This window comes from Piliocolobus tephrosceles, chromosome 7 (genome assembly GCF_002776525.5).
Source record: "Piliocolobus tephrosceles isolate RC106 chromosome 7, ASM277652v3, whole genome shotgun sequence".
Lineage (NCBI taxonomy): Eukaryota > Metazoa > Chordata > Mammalia > Primates > Cercopithecidae > Piliocolobus > Piliocolobus tephrosceles.
Window position 1 is genome coordinate 20,625,732 of NC_045440.1, and position 18,326 is coordinate 20,644,057.

An 18,326-nucleotide genomic window follows, 5' to 3' on the forward strand; every position below is an offset into this window, starting at 1 on the left:
TTTTTTTTTTTTTTTTTTTTTTGAGGCGGAGTCTCGCTCTGTCGCCCGGACTGGAGTGCAGTGGCCGGATCTCAGCTCACTGCAAGCTCTGCCTCCCCGGTTTATGCCATTCTCCTGCCTCAGCCTCCGGAGTAGCTGGGACTACAGGCGCCCGCCACCTCGCCCGGCTAGTTTTTGTATTTTTAGTAGAGACGGGGTTTCACCGTGTTAGCCAGGATGGTCTCGATCTCCTGACCTCGTGATCCGCCCGTCTCGGCCTCCCAAAGTGCTGGGATTACAGGCTTGAGCCACCGCGCCCGGCTAATCACCATTTCTTAACAATTAAACAGATAATTTAAAATGATGGGGTTTTTACAGGGGTGTTTGTTTCCTGTTAGCCCCATATGCAGTGGCTCAGTTCTCATGTATACAGTGGGGTTAATAAGAATTGAACACGGGAGGCGGGTTTAGAATGATAGTGGAGGGTGAGAGGGACTTCCCATGTGCCAGGTGCTATTCTGAGCACTCAGTAAAGGCTCTCTCTTCTAGCCTGTTAATCTTCCAGAAGCTCAGGTGCCTGGCAGGTGGATGAACCAGGGGGTAGGAGGGGCTTAGTTTGATCAGAGGGAGAGTGTAAAAAGCCAGTAATTACTCCAGAGGCTTTAGGGACAACTTAGGATCAAGTTCTGGCTTTGCCATATATTGACTTGTGACTTTGGGCAAATCACTTAACTTCTCGCAGTCTCAACACTTCTCGCAGTCTTGATTTTGTTTCCATGGTAGTCGTGAGGAAGGGGGTTCCTTCTGTTTCACCATGAATCCAGAGAGAAATGAGGAGGCCAGTGCCAGCTGGTCATCTATTTTTAAAATCCTGGGAAAGATTTTCAGCCTCTAGGCTGGGTATACGGCCAGTTTGGCAAATGGAGACAGGTCTTGAACAGGAAGTTCAAGGGCCTGTCTTGTTCCTTCAGTCTTGAGTCTAGGGCTGTCTTAATTTTTTTCACCCACACTTGTAGCAGTCTGATGTCATCAGTGCACGTTGTCTCCCAAGACCTTGTATGACTGGCTCTCGCTCTGTTGCCAGGCTGGATTCAAACTCCTGAGCTCAAACAATCCTCCCACCTGAGCCTGCGGAGTAGCTGGGATGACAGGTGTGCGTCACCATGTCCATCTGACTCTTCTTTCATCGTCCCTCCCCTTTTTGTTCTCCCTGCTGTAGGAGACTTTGTCATCCTGCTCAACGCTGGGATGAGCATCCAACAGGCTCTCTTCTTCAACTTCCTTTCTGCCTGCTGCTGCTACCTGGGTCTGGCCTTTGGCATCCTGGCCGGCAGCCACTTCTCTGCCAACTGGATTTTTGCACTGGCTGGAGGAATGTTCTTGTATATTTCTCTGGCTGATATGGTAAGTGTTCCACAGTTCATTGGATGGGAGGGCAACTAAGGGGGCGTTAGGTAGGTAGTTTTTATTTTTATTTTTTGAGACGGAGTCTCACTCTGTCTCCCAGGCTGGAGTACAGTGGCGTGATCTCAGCTCACTGCAACCTCTGCCTCCCGGGTTCAAGTGATTTGCCTGCCTCAGCCTCTTGAGTATCTGGGATTATAGACGTGCACCACCATGCCTGGCTAATTGTTGTATTTTTAGTAGAGATGGGGTTTCACCATATTGGCCAGGCTAGTCTCGAACTCCCAGCCTCAGGTGATCCACCCGCCTCGGCCTCCCAAAGTGCTGGGATTACGGGCATGAACCACTGCACACGGCTGATAGTTAGTTTTTTTTTTTTTTTTTTTTTGTATTTTTTAGTAGAGACGGGGTTTCACCGTGTTAGCCAGGATGGTCTTGATCTCCTGACCTCGTGATCCACCCGTCTCGGCCTCCCAAAGTGCTGGGATTACAGGCTTGAGCCACCGCGCCCGGCCGATAGTTAGTTTTTAATAACAGCTTTCTTAGCTTTCTTTCACATACCACAGAGTTTGTCTGTTTAAGGTGTACCTGCCATTCAGTGGTTTTTAAGAGGGCATTAGATTTTAAAGGAGAAAAAGTTTATGTTTTTGTTTGCATATGTCATTAAAGAAAATGATGATAATCAGTCTATGGTCTCTATTACTTACTATGGAATAGCTGTATATAGATAAGAGACAGAAGGAAGGAAAGAAAACTACCCCTGAAACAATAATGGCAATACTTTGGTTTCTTTCTTTTTTTATCTGAATGCATTGGACATGTCTTTTTCTTTAATTTTTTTTTTTTTTTTTGAGACGGAGTCACGCTCTGTCACCCAGGCTGGAGTGCAGTGGCGCGATTTTGGCTCACTGCAAGCTCCGCCTCCCAGGTTCACGCCATTCTCCAGACTTAGCTTCCCAAGTAGCTGGGACTACAGGTGCCCGCCACCACGCCCAGCTGATTTTTTGTATTTTTTTTTTTCTAGTAGAGACAGGGTTTCACTGTGTTAGCCAGGATGGTCTCGATCTCCTGACCTTGTGATCCACCCGCCTCGGCCTCCCAAAGTCCTGGGATTACAGGCGTGAGCCACTGCGCCCGGCCTAATTTTTTTTTAGACAGAGCGTCACTCACCCAGCCTGGAGTGCAGTCGCATGACCATAGGTCACTGCAACCTTGAACTCCAGAGCTGAAGTGATCCTCCTCCCTCCGTCTCCCAAGCAGCTAGGACTACAGGCTCCAGCCACCATGCCCAGCTAATTTTTTGAACTTTTATAGAATGGGGTCTCTGTGTTGCCTAGGCTGGTCTTGAACTTCTAGCCTCAAGGGATCCTCCCATCTCAGCCTTTTAAAGTGCTGGGATTATAGGTGTGAGCCACTGCGTCTAGCCTGTTAATAACATCTTGGTAACAAAAAGACCTCTTCAAGTGTTTAAAGTCCACAATAAGGCCAGGCATGGTGGCAGGCCCCTGTGGAGCTACTCAGGAGGCTGAAGTGGGACAATTGCTCGAGCCCTGGAGTTTGAGGCTACAGGGAGCTATGATCGCACCACTGCACTCGAGCCTGGGCAACAGAGCAAGACCCTGTCTCAAAAACGTTGGGGGGAGGGGGGGAAGTCTATAATAAAAAGTTTATTTTATTTTATCAGAGTATATTTATATTTATTTTTAGCCAGCCTCTCAACACATCCAGAGCCACATATACGTTGAGTACTTTGTTTTACCTAGATAGTTATAAAGACATGGTACCTGCTATTGTTAATTTTTTGTTTTGTTTGTTTTTGAGACGGAGTCTCGCTCTGTTGCCCAGGCAGGAATGCAGTGGCATTCCTCCACATGATCTCCACTCACTACAGCCTCTGTCTTCTGGGTTCAAGCGATTCTCCTGCCTCAGCCTCCCAAGTAGCTGGGACTGCAGGCCTGCGCCACTACGCCCAGCTAATTTTTATATTTTTAGTAGAGACAGGGTTTCACCATGTTGGTGAGGCTGGTCTCGAACTCCTGACCTCTGGTGAATCACTGCACCCGGCCCTGTTAATTCTCTTTGTCAACCAACCTGATCTGTATCTCCATCACTGAATTGCCCTGGACTTACAAGATTAAGCAAGGAATTGCAGCTGTGTTGTTTCTTGCTTCTTTCCCAGTTCCCTGAGATGAATGAGGTCTGTCAAGAGGATGAAAGGAAGGGCAGCATCTTGATTCCATTTGTCATCCAGAACCTGGGCCTCCTGACTGGATTCACCATCATGGTGGTCCTCACCATGTATTCAGGACAGATCCAGATTGGGTAGGGCCCTGCCAAGAGCCTGTGGGACTGGAAGTCGGGCCCTGGGCTACCCGATCACCAGCCCGAGGACTCACCATCCACAATGCACCACGGAAGAGACCGTTCTATGAAAAACTGACACAGACTGTATTCCTGCGTTCAAATGTCAGCCATTTGTCAAATGCTCTATCCTAGGAATAAGCTGCTCTGGTAACCAGTCTCTAGCTAGTGCCTCTTGCCCTCTTCTCACCTTTTCTCTCAGTGACTCTGGAACCTGAATGCAGCTTACAAGACAAGCCTGACTTTTTTCTCTGATTACCTTGGCCTCCTCTTGGAACCAGTGCTGCCAGGTTTTGAATCCTTTACCCACCAATGCAAAACTAGAGCCAGTGGTTAGAACTTGGCTAGAAATATCAAGAGTTGATTCCATAGTGTAGGGCCCATGATTCTAACTGGGCACCTTGGACCTCCAGCTGGCCAACAGAAGAGACAGGAGACAGGAAGCCTTCCCATTTTTTCAAAGTCTGTTTAATTGCCTATTACTTCTCTCAAAGAGAACCTGAAGTCAGAACACAGGAGCAGGGTGAGAGGCGAGGCCAGGTTCATCCTGAATGGGAGAGGAAGTCGAACCGCTGTTGTGTGTCTTGTCAGGATGCTCACTTGTTCCTACTGAGATGCTGGGTATTGATTTTGTAACAGCACCTGGTGTTTCATGGCTGTCCAAGTGAGCTGACGTGGCGGTGTGGCTGCCTGGACCCCCTCTTTCAGGTTAACAACTGACAGAATGGAGGCTCGGGCTGTCTGCAAGAAAACAGTTGGTTTGGCTGTGATTTTTACCTCGTCTTCCCCACTGCCATCTTCTAAGAGACTTTGTAGCTGCCTCCCTAGAAGCACATTCTGAGCACATTTGAGACCTGTGTGTTAGATAGAGGGGAGACTGCACAAACTATCCTCCCCGCCAGCTGAGACGTCTGCAGAGTGGCAAGCGGAGTTGTAGAACTGGGGTGCCATTGATGCTCTACTTAGACAAGGATAATCAGAAATGGAATCAGTGCAGGCAAAATTTAGGATTTACTGCTTCCATAAATCAAAGCATGACTAACAGGGGGGTCTCTGAAACATAAGGTCACAAACTTCACTTAGGGCATCGCAGATGTTTGCTGAATGGCGGGCCTAATGATTCTGCTGCAGATGGGTTTTCAATGACCCGTCTAGGTTACTGCTTCCTTGCAAAAAAGTCAAATCCTGTATTGAATTGAATATGAATCGCTCTAACTCTCTCCAGAAAATGGATGGAGATACTTGTCTGCAAAACTGTAGGCCAGCCTCAGGCACTGTGGAGCCCTTGCCTCCGAGCTCTGGCTTCAAGGGGGGCTCATCTCCAGGTTCACTAGGTGAATTGATTTATTATTATCATATTGATAATGTGAGATTCTTTAGCCACTTTGGGGAGCCTGTCTCTCCAGAAGCCTTTCTTAGTGGTGCCCACAGTTGGAGCCCAGGGGCCATGTTTGCGAACTGATTCATGTGCATGGCTGACAGGAGTACTGGTTCACTAGCAATGCCTGAGCTTTTCTCTTACATAGAAAAACTGTCCACTCTCAGTAATCACAAGCAGCATCCATTTTGTTTTCTCTTCTTGGGAGACATCTCTCAAACCAGGAATATTCTTGAAAAGAACATGAGCAGGAAAACTGCTGGTGATTCTTTTTTTTAAGTTTTGTTTTTATCTTGCCTGTTGGCTTCGGTACATTTGAGAATACGCTGAAGAGGGAGAATTTCAGTGATGGAGATTCTAGATTAAATATCAGGACTGATTTCCTGGTAAGATTATGGTCCAGTTTTACCAAAGAACCAATTCCTTGAATGTCGGAATCTAACTTTTTATATTGTCATTATTGTTGTTGTTTTAAAATGGTTCTTCGTCTTTTCTGATTTATTTTTCTCAAGCTGCTTTTCAGGAGCTAGCAGAAAATAACTCAGAGTTGAAGACTCTGGAAGATTTTGCTTTAACCTAACTTGCATTGATGTATTAAATTTATAATTTTAGCATTCCCAATAGATCCTGTCATTCCTTAAACATACTACCCTTTGTCTTGGAGTAGAATATTAAGTTAGAGTTAGTGGATTTCTAGTTTAGGAGGGGAGCTCAAAACTATAATGTTTAACAAATTGAAATATGAAATAGGGTTTTTTTTCCCTTTTTGTGCACACCTATATTACCTTAAGGAATTTTCTTCCATAGACAGCTGCCTCAAAGGGAAATCCTCTTTAAACTGTAATTGGCACAGAGGTCAGTCCTAGTCGGAGCTTGGGAGGGGTGGAGACACTCACGTCGTCTGACTTGAGTTGCCACTGATTGTGGCAACAGCTTTGCCCCATGAGTCAAAAACTGGCAATTTCTTTCGATTTTTAGGTGTTGAATTTGCTGTTTCAAGCATTTGTACATATTAGAAGTCTAAGGAGTAGCAAGTCAGTGAGAGGACTTTTTCACCCCTGGCATTAGCAGCTTCAACCTTGTTTTCCAGATGCACCAGCTCCTATTAATAAATCAGCAAGGAAAGTGTATGTCACGTGCAGGAACAGTGAGGCAGGGACAGGGGTTCTGCTCCTTCTCACCTCATCACTGGCGCGCAGCTTGCCCCTGTCTTTGCCCCCAAAGGTATTTTGTGTCTAGTGTCAAATGGGAGCGATTCTTCGCTGGTCCTTAACCTTGGGTTTTAAAAAGGTGGCTTCCCTGTTTGGGTAGCATAAGATCTGATTATAGTAAGTCCTCTTCCAAAGAGATGGCAATATGCTGGGCATCTGCTTCAAAAAAAAGGTCTGATTTTTGCAAGAGAGGTTAGGATTTTATTGTTCATATTTCCCTTTACAGGTCTGCAATTCCATCACAGTATTTTTTTAAAATAACTCAGGTGTTATGAGAAGAAATTAGAAAGGAAAATTAACTTATGTGGACTGTAAATGTTTTATTTGTAAGATTCTATAAATAAAGCTATATTCTGTAATTGTTGAGAATCCCACGCGTGATCATTTGCAACAAATGTGGATGTAATGAAGGCTGTTGAACACAAGGTGGCGATGGTGTCTCACAAAGTTTTGTTTTTACCAGGTCTGGTTCGTCATTTGGGATTTTAGAAGGAGCTGTTTTTTGGTTTTTGGTTTTTGGGTTTTTTTTTTGAGACAGAGTTTTGCTCTTGTCACCCAGGCTGGAGTGCAGTGGTGTGATCTCGGCTAACTGCAACCTCCGCCTCCCAGGTTCAAGCAATTCTTCTGCCTCAGCCTCCCTAGTAGCTAGGATTACAGGTGCCTGCCACCACTCCCGGCTAAATTTTGTATTTTTAATAGAGATGGGGTTTCACCATGTTGTCCAGGCTGGTCTCGAACTTCTGATCTCAGGTGATCAGCCCACCTTGGCCTCCCAAAGTTTTGGGATTACAGGCGTGAGTCATTGTGCCAGGCCAAGAAGGAAACTTTTATACTCTCTTTTCTTTTTTTGAGAAAGGGTCTCACTCTGTCACCCAGGCTGGAGTGCAGTGGCATGATCTCGGTTCGTTGCAACCTCTGCTTCCCAGGTTCAAGCAATTCTCATTCCTCAGCCTCCTAAGTAGCTGGGACTACAGGCATGCGGTACCATGCCCAGCTAATTTTTGAATTTTTAGTAGAGACGGGGTTGTGCCATGTTGGCCAGGCTGGTCTTGGAACTCCTGACCTCAGGTGATCAGCCTGCCTCGGCCTCCCAAGATGCTGGGATTACAGGCATGAGCCACCATGCCTGGCCTATACTCACTTTAAAACTAATTGGTTTCTCTCTCTCTCTCTCTCTCGATATATCTATCTTCCTGTATAGATAGATAACTCTGTATCTATATATATAGTTTTATACCTATCTAAAGAGAGAGAGTGAGTTTGAACTCCCAGGCTCAAGCAGTCTTACCACCTTAACCTTTTGAGTAGCTGGGACTAGAGGCGCGTACCACCATGACTGACTGATTTTTTAATTTTTTTTTTTTTTATAGAAACATCTTGCTATGTTGCCCAAGCTAGCCTTGAACTCTTGGCCTCCCAAAGTGCTGGGGTTATAGGCACAAATCACCAAGCCTGGCCAAAATCAATTAGTTTATCTCTTTTGGAGGCTGTGATCTCACTGTTGCATGATCAAAGAATTGTGATGTTTCCAAGAAGACTTTTCTATCACCCTGTTTTCTCTTATATAAACTTGAAACTTGTAATGTGTGCTTAGTGTGTTTCAGCGACATTTCTATATCTTACAGGGAAAAGTCCTCTGCCAATGAGACTTAAAATGCTAAAGTTATTCTCATTCCAATTTAGTTATAGGGTCAGGGATCTGTTTTTCTTCGACAACAGAAATGACTAGTAAGATTTAAAAAAAAGTTGGTTCAATCTTATGACTACCTCCATTAGAGATTTCCAAATGCCTGTTAGTCCTTCCTTTGTTAAAACAAGAATAATATATGAAGTGGCTCGTGTTGGTCATTTAATTTGCATTACCTCACTACTATGCCATTTGCTGTCAAAATGACATTCACTCTGCCCTTCAGCTCCTGATACCTCGAGTCCTTTTCTGCCTGCAGTCCCTCCTGCCTTTCCAGGAGTCTGTCTCTGCATACCTCAGTTACAGGACTTGCATTGTAATTGCTATTCTTTGCATACCAAATTCCTTCTGGGTGGAGGCCGTATCTGGTTTCTTTCTGTGATGTCAGCTCTGACTATATGGAAAGAATGAATGAAAAGACTAAATGAGCCAGGTACAGTGGCTCACCCCTGTAATCCCAGCACTTTGGGGGGCCAAGGCAGGTGGTTCACTTGAAGTCAGGAGTTTGAGGCCAGCCTGGCCAACATGGTGAAACCCCATCTCTACTAAAAATACAAAAATTATTGCCAGGCGCGGTGGCTCAAGCCTGTAATCCCAGCACTTTGGGAGGCCGAGACGGGCGGATCACGAGGTCAGGAGATCGAGACCATCCTGGCTAACATGGTGAAACCCCGTCTCTACTAAAAAATACAAAAAACTAGCCAGGCGAGGTGGCGGGCACCTGTAGTCCCAGCTACTCGGGAGGCTGAAGCAGGAGAATGGCGTAAACCCGGGAGGCGGAGCTTGCAGTGAGCTGAGATCCGGCCACTGCACTCCAGCCTGGGCGACAGAGCAAGACTCCATCTCAAAAAACAAAAACAAAAACAAAATTAGCCGGGCATGGTGGTGTGCCCCTGTAAATCCAGTTACTCAAGAGGCTGAGGCAGGAGAATCACTTGAACCCAGGAGGCAGAGGTTGCAGTGAGACGAGATCATGCCACCGCACTCCAGCCTGGGCAACAGAGTGAGACTCTGTCTCAAAAAAAAAAAAAAAAATAGACTAAATGAAATGTCTTTAAGTTCTGTGTTGGTGGAAATGCTCCTTTTCCATGGCGAGCAGTTCCTGTTCTGTCGTCCAGTCATCGGTGATGGTTTCGCTTATCCTTTATTTAGAAACATTAAGTTTGAGAGAGGTGTACTTGTGGCCCGCATGGAACAGAGCTAAGCAAACAGGCCATTAAGTAGATTAAAACCTTGACCTTAGCCATCTCTTTGTAATACTCTTAATCAGCTAAGCCATCTAGGACATTTTTGGTGGAAGGTGAAATAACTGAAATTCAAAAAATGCTGTAATGAGTGTACTCTCCTATTTTGTTCCTTCTGTGCACTTTACCATTCAGTGATGCTTGGATTGAATTTGGGCAAAACCCACTTCAAGAAATAGCAATCACACTAAATGTGGACATGGTGTTTTTGATGTGTGGAAAAACAAAATGCTCATCTATTTGAAATATTTTGTACTTGTCATGATCTAGGGTGAAATACCTAGACTTCTGAAGAGTGACAGGTTCAAATCCCAGCTGGAGCAAATCCCTTTCGTCCTCTGGAATAAACAGAATTACATTGAATTCGTGATTGGTGGCTTTCAGCTGACTTTTTTTTTTTTTAATAGTGGAAAAAAAAATTAGTGGTTGGGAGCGATCCACAGGTCGTTTATCAGCCTTTGGCTAAGGATGCTAAGAACTGCCAGCCAAAAAACAGTTTTATTTCTTTTCAGCAGATGTCTATTCTTGCCCCATGCCTTGTCAGGTTGTTGGTGTTTTTGTTTTTGTTTTTTAATGAAGGAAGGGAGTTAACGGAGTATCCTTTGTAACAGCAATCCTTGATCCAGCAGTGGGTCAGATTCCAAGATGGTAGCATCAATTATGGTTAAGGAATAACCCCAAAGTGTTCTGACCCTGGCAATCATAAGCCAAGAAGAAGTTCTACTAGGTTGTAGATGTTTGCTTGTTTCAATTTTATTTTGAGACAGGGTCTTGCTCTGTCACACAGGCTGGAGTGCAGTTGCACGATCATGGCTCACTGCAGCCTCAACCTCCTGGTCTCAAGTGATTCTCCCACCTCAGCTTTCCATTTAGCTGGGGGTACAGGCATGCGCCACCACACCTGGCTAATTTTGATTTTTAGTGGAAAAGAGGTCTCGCTAAGTTGCCTAGGCTGGTCTCGAACTCCAGGGCTCAAGCAATCCTCCTACCTAGGCCTCCCAAAGTGCTGGGATGACAGGCGAGAGCCACCGCACCCAGACTCTCTAGATGTTTTTCTACAACCAGTTTACTTACAGATCTGTGGACTGAGTTTCCCTAAGAATAAACTCAGGCAATAATCCACACAGGTTTTCAGAAATGCATTCGTGTGACACAAAGCCATCAGGATCTCCCAGAGGAGGCTCCTGAACAAGTGTTTTTGATGAACTAATTCTAAATGATATGCTTTTTTTTTTTTTTTTTTTTTTTTTTTGAGATGGAGTCTCACCGTTGCCCAGGCTGGAGTGTAGTGGCGCGATCTCAGTTCACTGCAATCTCCGCCTCCCAGGTTCAAGAGATTCTCGTCTCAGCCTCCCAAGTAGGTGGGATTTCAGGCATGTGCCGCCATGCACAGCTAATTTTTGTGTTTTTAGTGGAGATGGGGTTTTGCCATGTTGGCCAGGCTGGTCTTGAATTCCTGACCTCAGGTGATCCACCCACTATGGCCTCCCAAAGTGCTGGGATTACAGGTGTGAGCCACCGTGACCGGCCAATGTGCTCTCTTAAAATATGGTTTGTTGGGACTGGGCACGGTGGCTCATGCCTGTAATCCCAGCACTTTGGGAGGCCAAGACAGGCGGATCACCTGAGGTTAGGAGTCCGAGACCAGCCTGGCCAACATGGAGAAACCCTGTCTCTACTAAAAATACAAAATTAGCCTGGGATAGTGGTGCATGCCTGTAATCCCAGCTACTTGGGAGGCTGAGGCAGGAGAATCGCTTGAACCCAGGAGGCGGAGGTTGCGGTGAACTGAGATCACACCATTGCACTCCAGCCTAGGCAACAAGAAAACAAGAGCAAAACTCTATCTCAAAAAGAAAAAATGTGGTTTGTCTTCCTGCATTTGGCTAACATTTTAAATGCATCAAAATCAAAGAATGACCCAAGCTAATTAATAGGACATTCACCCCAAAATTTGATGTCAACCTTTGGGTTTTAAGAAGGAAAACAACTGATTTAATAAAGGGAATCGTTTTCTTGCTTAAAATAAAGGATTAGGTCTTTAATTATAGATGTTGGTAAGGAAGAAAAAAAACCTCTTTGATCTTGAGTATGCTCCCAGAATAGGCGATTCTCTCAAGTGGCATGTTCTCTAACTTTTTGAAGTTTATAAAACAAGCTCTGTTGAAGCCATTGTCTGGTTTATTCTATAGATGTGGCCCTTGAAGTGAAATAGCTTAAGCTGCCAAATTCACACAATTTAAGCATTGTAGAGATTCTGCAAATACTGTAGAATTCTTTCCCCCTCTCGAAAATCAAGAGAACAGGAGAGAGAGATGGAATTTACATTTTTCTTTTCTGGGAAAGCTGATTTTTAAAAAGGGATCATACTGAGTTTTCAGTATACATGATTCAGTGAAATATTCTAACTAAAAGGGCAGGTAAAATCTAAACAGACTGGGTGTGGTGGCTCACACCTGCAATCCTGGTGCATTGGGAGGCTGAGACAGGAGGATTGCTTGAGGTCAGTATTTGAGACCAGCCTGAGCAACACTGAGACCTATGTACAAAAATAAAAATCTGGCCTGGTGTGGTGGCTCACGCCTGTAATCCTAGCACTTTGGGAGGCTGAGGTGGGTGGATCACCCGAGGTCAGGAGTTCGACATCAGCCCACCAAACATGACAAAACCCTGTCTCTACTAAAATCACAAAAAGTAGCCAGGCGTGGTGGCAGGTGCCTATAATCCCAGCTATTCAGGAGGCTAAGGCAGAATCGCTTGAACCCGGGGCACGGAGGTTGCCGTGAGCCGAGATCATACCACTGCACTGCAGCCTGGGCAAAAGAGTAAAACTCTATCTCTAAATAAATAAATAAGTCCGGGCACGGTGGCTCAAGCCTGTAATCCCAGCACTTTGGGAGGCCGAGACAGGCGGATCACCTGAGGTCAGGAGTTCGAGACCAGCCTGACCAACATGGGGAAACCCCCATCTCTACTAAAAATACAAAATTAGCTGCGTGTAGTGGTGCATGCCTGTAATCCCAGTTACCTGAGAGGCTGAAGCGGGAGAATCGCTTGAACCTGGGAGGTGAAGGTTGCAGTGAGCTGAGATTGCGCCACTGCACTCCAGCCTGGGCAACAAGAGTAAAACTCCGTCTCAAAAATAAAATAAATAAAATAAAAATCTCAACAGAGATCTCAATATCGTCTTTATTCAGCTTTAAGGTATATTTCTACAAAACTGTTTTTCTAATTATGCTCAACTAAGCTTAGTGGAAAATAATTTTGTGTTCCTCAGTTTGCATGTTCTTTTTTTTGAGACTGAATCTCACTCTTTTGCCCAGGCTGTAGTGTAGTGGTGTGATCTCGGCTCACTGCAACCTCTGCCTCCTGGGTTCAAGCGATTCTCGTGCCTCAGCCTCCCGAGTAGCTGGGACTACAGGTGTGCGCCACCACGCCCAGCTAATTTTTGTATTTTTAGTAGAGACAGGGTTTCACCATGTTGGCTAGGCTGGCCTCTATCTCTTGACCTTGTGATCTGCCCGCCTCGGCCTCCCAAAGTGCTGGGATTACAGGCATGAGGCCCCGTGCCTGGCCGGTTAGTATGTTCTTTCAACATTTTGTTTGAAATGGAGGCTGATTGCATGGAAGACTGCCTTGATCTGACTGATGATAATGTTTTTTCACTGAAAAACGTAAAGCAGCCTTGTAAACTAGTTTAAATGGGAGAATCCTTGGAAAAGTGTTGATGTTTGGTAATTCTTGAGCAAACAAAGGTAAGAACCAATGTAAACCTACTTCCCCAGAGTTCTGGATTGTGTCTTTATCTTCAAAAAGAACACAGATTGGCTGGGCATGGTGGCTCATGCCTGTAATCCCAGCACTTTGGGAGGCCAAGGTGGGTGGATCGTGAGGTCAGAAGATCGAAACCATCCTGGCTAACACAGTGAAACCCTGTCTCTACTAAAAATACAAAAAATTGGCTGGGCGTGGTGGCAGGCACCTGTGGTCCCAGCTACTCAGGAGGCTGAGGCAGGAGAATGGTGTGAACCCGGGAGGTGGAGCTTGCAGTAAGCCGAGATCATGCCACTGCACTCCAATCTGGGCGACAGAGCCAGACTCTGTCTCAAAAAAAAAAAAAAAGAACACAGGATTTTGCATCCATAAGAATAGATTCGTGTCAATTCCATCATTGACTATCTGTGTGATCTCTAACATGTTTAACCTCTCTGCATCTCAATAATTTTATGAAGTAGAAATTATAATTTTATACTGCCTACCTTGTAACGTAGGTATAAGCATAATGAGAACTAAATATGCAAAAGTGTTTTATACATTAAAGCTCTGTACTAGTAGTAATTAACATTTTGTTCTTTGGATTCCTTTGAGAATCCTTTGAGAAAAATACATGATTGCTCATACATACTCATAGCATGTGTAAATCTACTCAAAGCTTTAATTTCATTTATAATTGGAAGCAGCATGGGGACGGGAGGTAGACGAGAAGGAAATGATCTCTTGAAGCCCCTGTGCCCCAGGTGAAAAACTTCTGCTCCAGACAAGAGTAAGATGAAATCCATTCATTCAACAAATTGTTGAGCTCCAACTTTGCCAGGTATGGTATGACATAGCAGTGAACAAGACAAAGATCCTTCCCTTAAGGAGTGAGGGGAAATAAAAACCAAGTACTACAGATAAATTAACAGAGGGTAGTGAGGTAGAGAATGGGCAGATAGGGATAGAGGTGGTCAGGAAAGGGCTCTAACCAGATGACATTTGAGTTGAGCTTTGTGACTGTAGAAGAATGTTCTAAGCCAAAGGGCCAGTCAACACAAGAATGCTGAGACAGAAATAAGCTTCGTCTATTTGAGGCCAGTATGTGTAAACAGCAGAAACAAGGCCAGTCTGTCTGGACTGCAGCGGACATGGGGGAAGAAGTTTGGTCCCAGCTCAAAGCTGACAGGAGTCAGACCACTTCGGGAAAGGAGAAGACGTTTGTTTTTGTTTGTTTTAGAGATGGGGTCATAGGTCACTGCAGCTTCAAACTCCTGGACTCAAGAGATCCTCCCACCTCAGCCAGCCTGGCTAATTTTATTTTATTTTTAGAGACGGGGTCTCACTAAGTTGCCCAGTCTGGTCTCCAACTCCTCAAGTAATCCTGCTGCCTTGGCCTCCCAGAGTGCTGGGATTACAGGCGTGGGCCACCGCCTTGGCCCTAATGAGGGTTTTCACCAGAGGAATGACAAATCAGTTTTATGCTTTAAGTTTAGAAAGATCTGCTGTATAGGAAAATAGACGGTAGGGGGAGGAAGTTGACAGGATATAGTGTGTGGAAAGGCATCCCTGATTCTAAATTTTTGGCCCAAGCAACTTGAATGCCAGTGCTGTTTACCTTGGTATCTTACCTGTGGACCAATCGACTGTGTTACGTAGTGGTTGCCGCCATTTTCTCCTGTTCTGTAATGATGCAAACAACAGTCACAAGCAGGAAGTGACAGCAGCTTTGGGGCTCCCAATTCTTTTTTTTTTTTTTCTTTTTGGAGACAGGGTCTCCCTCTGTCTGGAGCACAGTGGTGTGATCTCGGCTCACTGCAAACTCCACCTCCTGGGTTCAAGCCATTCTCCTGCCTCAGCCTCCTAAGTTGTGATTACAAGCCTGTGCCATCACACCCAGCTAATTGCTGTATTTTTAGTAGAAACAAGGTTTCACCATGTTGGCTAGGTTAGTCTTTAACTCCTGGCCTCAAGTGATCCACCCATCTCAGCCTCCAAAAGTGCTGGGATTACAGGGGTGAGCCGCCGCAGCCGGTCTGGGACTCCCAATTTTTTCAATTTTTTTTTTTGAGATGGATTCTTGCTCTGTTGCCTAGTCTGGTGTGCAGTGGCACAATCTCTGCTCACTGCAAGCTCCGCCTCCCGGGTTCACGCCATTCTCCTGCCTCAGCCTCCCAAGTAGGTGGGACTACAGGCGCCCACGACCACACCCAGCTAATTTGTTGTATTTTTAGTGGAGACGGGGTTTCACCCTGTTAGCCAGGATGGTCTCGATCTCCTGACCTCGTGATCCGCCCACTTCGGCCTCCCAAAGTGCTGGGATTACAGGTGTGAGCCAGTGTGCCTGGACTGGGACTGCCAATTCTTATCACAGTTTTCATAAGGGATTCTGCTGGGAAGACCGAAGGGATGATGTGCCATTAAGGGGTTTACCCACCCAATGCCTGTAAAAAGAAGTCGGGGAGAAAAGAAGGGTTTGTGCAGTACCGAAACAGTGGCCTGAATATCAACCTGTAAATCTATATTTACCAGTTAGCACAAATTTCATTAGCATTTTTTTACGTGTATCTAAAGAGATTACTAATTGATATCAGGCTATTATTGGTAGGATGTTGCTTTGGGCCATGTTTTGCTAATTATAAAAAATTGCATATTTTATCTGGACGTGGGTTTTCTTTGTCTTTTTCTTTTTTTTTTTTAGATTTTTAGACAGTCTCACTCTGTTGCCCAGGCTGGAGTGCAGTGGCATGATCTCGCCTCACTGCAACCTCCGCCTCCTGGATTCAAACAATTCTCCTGCCTCAGCCTCCTGAGCAGCTGGGACTACAGGTGCGTGCCACCACACCCAGCTAATTTTACTTTTAGTAGAGATGTAGTTTCACTGTGTTAGCCAGGATGGTCTCTATCACCTGACCTCATGATCCACTAGCCTCAGCCTCCCAAAGTGCTGGGATTACAGGCGTGAGCCACTTTGCCCAGCCGACTTGGTCATCTTTTTAGATCACAAGACTGTGGGAGGGACAGGTCATTCCAAAGTAATTTAGTCAAAACTAAATGCACTCATGGATATAAATTAAAATATATGATAAAATATAAATATGATATAGTACATGTTATAAATAATTTATGTAGTTTTTTGAGACGGAGTTTCACTCTTTGTTGCCCAGGCTGGAGTACAATGGTGCAATCTCGGCTCACTGCAACCTCCTCCTCCCAGGTTCAAGTGATTCTCCTGCCTCAGCCTCCCCTGTAGCTGGAATTAACAGGTGTGTGCCACCACACCCGGCTAATTTTGTATTTTTAGTAGAGATGAGGTTTCTCCATGTTGGTCAGGCTCATCTCAAACTCCCGACCTCAGGTAATCTGCCCGCCTCAGCCTCCCAAAGTGCTGGGATTACAGGCGTGAGCCACCATGCCTGGCTTATGTAGTGCTTTTTATATAAAATTGCAGATTATACATTATAAAATACCTTTTGTTCTGCATAGCTATTTTAGAAATGCTCATTTTACTCTAGTTTTTAAAATATTCTACAGTTCTCTCACCTGCATTTAACACAGAAGCTTAACATTTAATGGCTTCATATAAATAGAAACTGAAGCCAGGTTACTTTCACACAACAGTGGAAACAAGGATTCCCCGTGCTTTTGTTAAATTAAAAGTGTTCATAATTGTGTCTCAGAGGAGCTGTTCATTAATTAAGGTTTAGGAAGTACTTAGGGAGTTTCGTGAGGAAATACACCAAAGCTCACAAGCCCTGTAAGAAGGAAACCCAGATTTGAAGAAATGTGTAGAAATGATAGTTAAACATGAATCTTGGTTATCTAAAATATTTATGTCTTCTGACCAATGCAGAAAGTAAAAAAAAAAAGCGGGGGGATGCTAAATTCACCAAGTGGACATCTGGCCAGGTGGAGAGGTCCACCAGCTGAATGAATTGGGCTCTCCAATGATTGCTGGGAATTGTTAATGTCTAAAAACACCACCACACCAGCAGTGAACTTAAATCTTATTTGTTAGGGAAAACAATTGTTTGGGAAGGGAGCTCAATTAGAGTTTTCTTCTTTTTTTTTGCGTCCTTTGTAGGGACATGGATGCAGCTGGAAACCATCATTCTTAGCAAACTATCACAAGAAGAGAAAACCAAACACCGCATGTTCTCACTCATAGGTGGGAACTGAACAATGAGCTCACTTGGACTCGGAAGGGGAACATCACACAATGGGGCCTATATGGGGGGGGGGAGGGGGGAGGGATTGCATTGGGGAGTTATACCTGATATAAATGATGAATTGATGGGTGCTGATGAGTTGATGGGTGCAGCACACCAACATGGCACATATATACATATGTAACAAACCTGCACGTTATGCACATGTACCCTAGAACTTAAAGTATAATAAAAGAAAAAAAGAGTTTTCTTCTTTTTAAATTTTCTTTTTTGTTTCCCTTTTTTTTTCTTTTTTTTTGAGACGGAGTCTCGCTCTGTCACCCAGGCTGGAGTACAGTGGCCCAGTCTCGGCTCACTGCAAGCTCCGCCTCCCAGGTTGACGCCATTCTCCTGCCTCAGCCTCCCATGTAGCTGGGACTACAGGCGCCCACCACCACGCCTGACTACTTTTTTGTACTTTTATTAGAGACAGGGTTTCACCGTGTTAGCCAGGATGGTCTCGATCTCCTGATCTCATGATCCACCCGCCTCGGCCTCCCAAAGTGCTGGGATGACAAGCATGAGCCACTGCGCCCGGCCTCTTTTTAAATTTTCATGGAGTGGCTCTAGATGTTTTTTGTTTTAATCAGAGAGGACATTGAGAAAGCAAATGAATGTTTAACTCTATTGGAAGTAGGACTTTAAAAGAAAAGAGCAGCCGGCACGGTGGCTCATGCCTCTAATCCCAACACTTTGTGAGGCCAAGGTGGGAGGATCACTTTAGTCCAGGAGTTCTAGACCAGAGGCGACAACATAGGAAGACCCCCATCTCTAAAAAAAAGAAAAAAATGCCGGGCGCGGTGGCTCAAGCCTGTAATCCCAGCACTTTGGGAGGCCGAGACGGGTGGATCACGAGGTAAGGAGTTCGAGACCATCCTGGCTAACACGGTGAAACCCCGTCTCTACTAAAAATACAAAAAACTAGCCGGGCGAGGTGGCGGGCGCCTGTAGTCCCAGCAACTCAGGAGGCTGAGGCAGGAGAATGGCGTGAACCCGGGAGGCGGAGCTTGCAGTGAGCTGAGATCCAGCCACTGCACTCTAGCCTGGGCGACAGAGTGAGACTCTGTCTCAAAAAAAAAAAAAAAAAAAAAAAAAAAAAAA

General features: G+C 45.1%; 1 protein-coding gene across 1 annotated transcript in view; it reads left to right on the top strand.

The window, feature by feature from the left end:
- SLC39A14 (solute carrier family 39 member 14) overlaps positions 1-6,697 on the top strand; it is a 56,999-nt gene extending 50,302 nt beyond the window's left edge. Inside the window, exons 8-9 of the mRNA XM_023216687.3 lie at positions 1,199-1,383; positions 3,563-6,697. Coding sequence (XP_023072455.2) covers positions 1,199-1,383; positions 3,563-3,709 — 332 coding nt within the window. The 3' untranslated portion in view covers positions 3,710-6,697. The remainder of the gene's footprint in view (positions 1-1,198; positions 1,384-3,562) is intronic.
- The last annotated feature ends 11,629 nt before the right edge of the window (positions 6,698-18,326 follow it).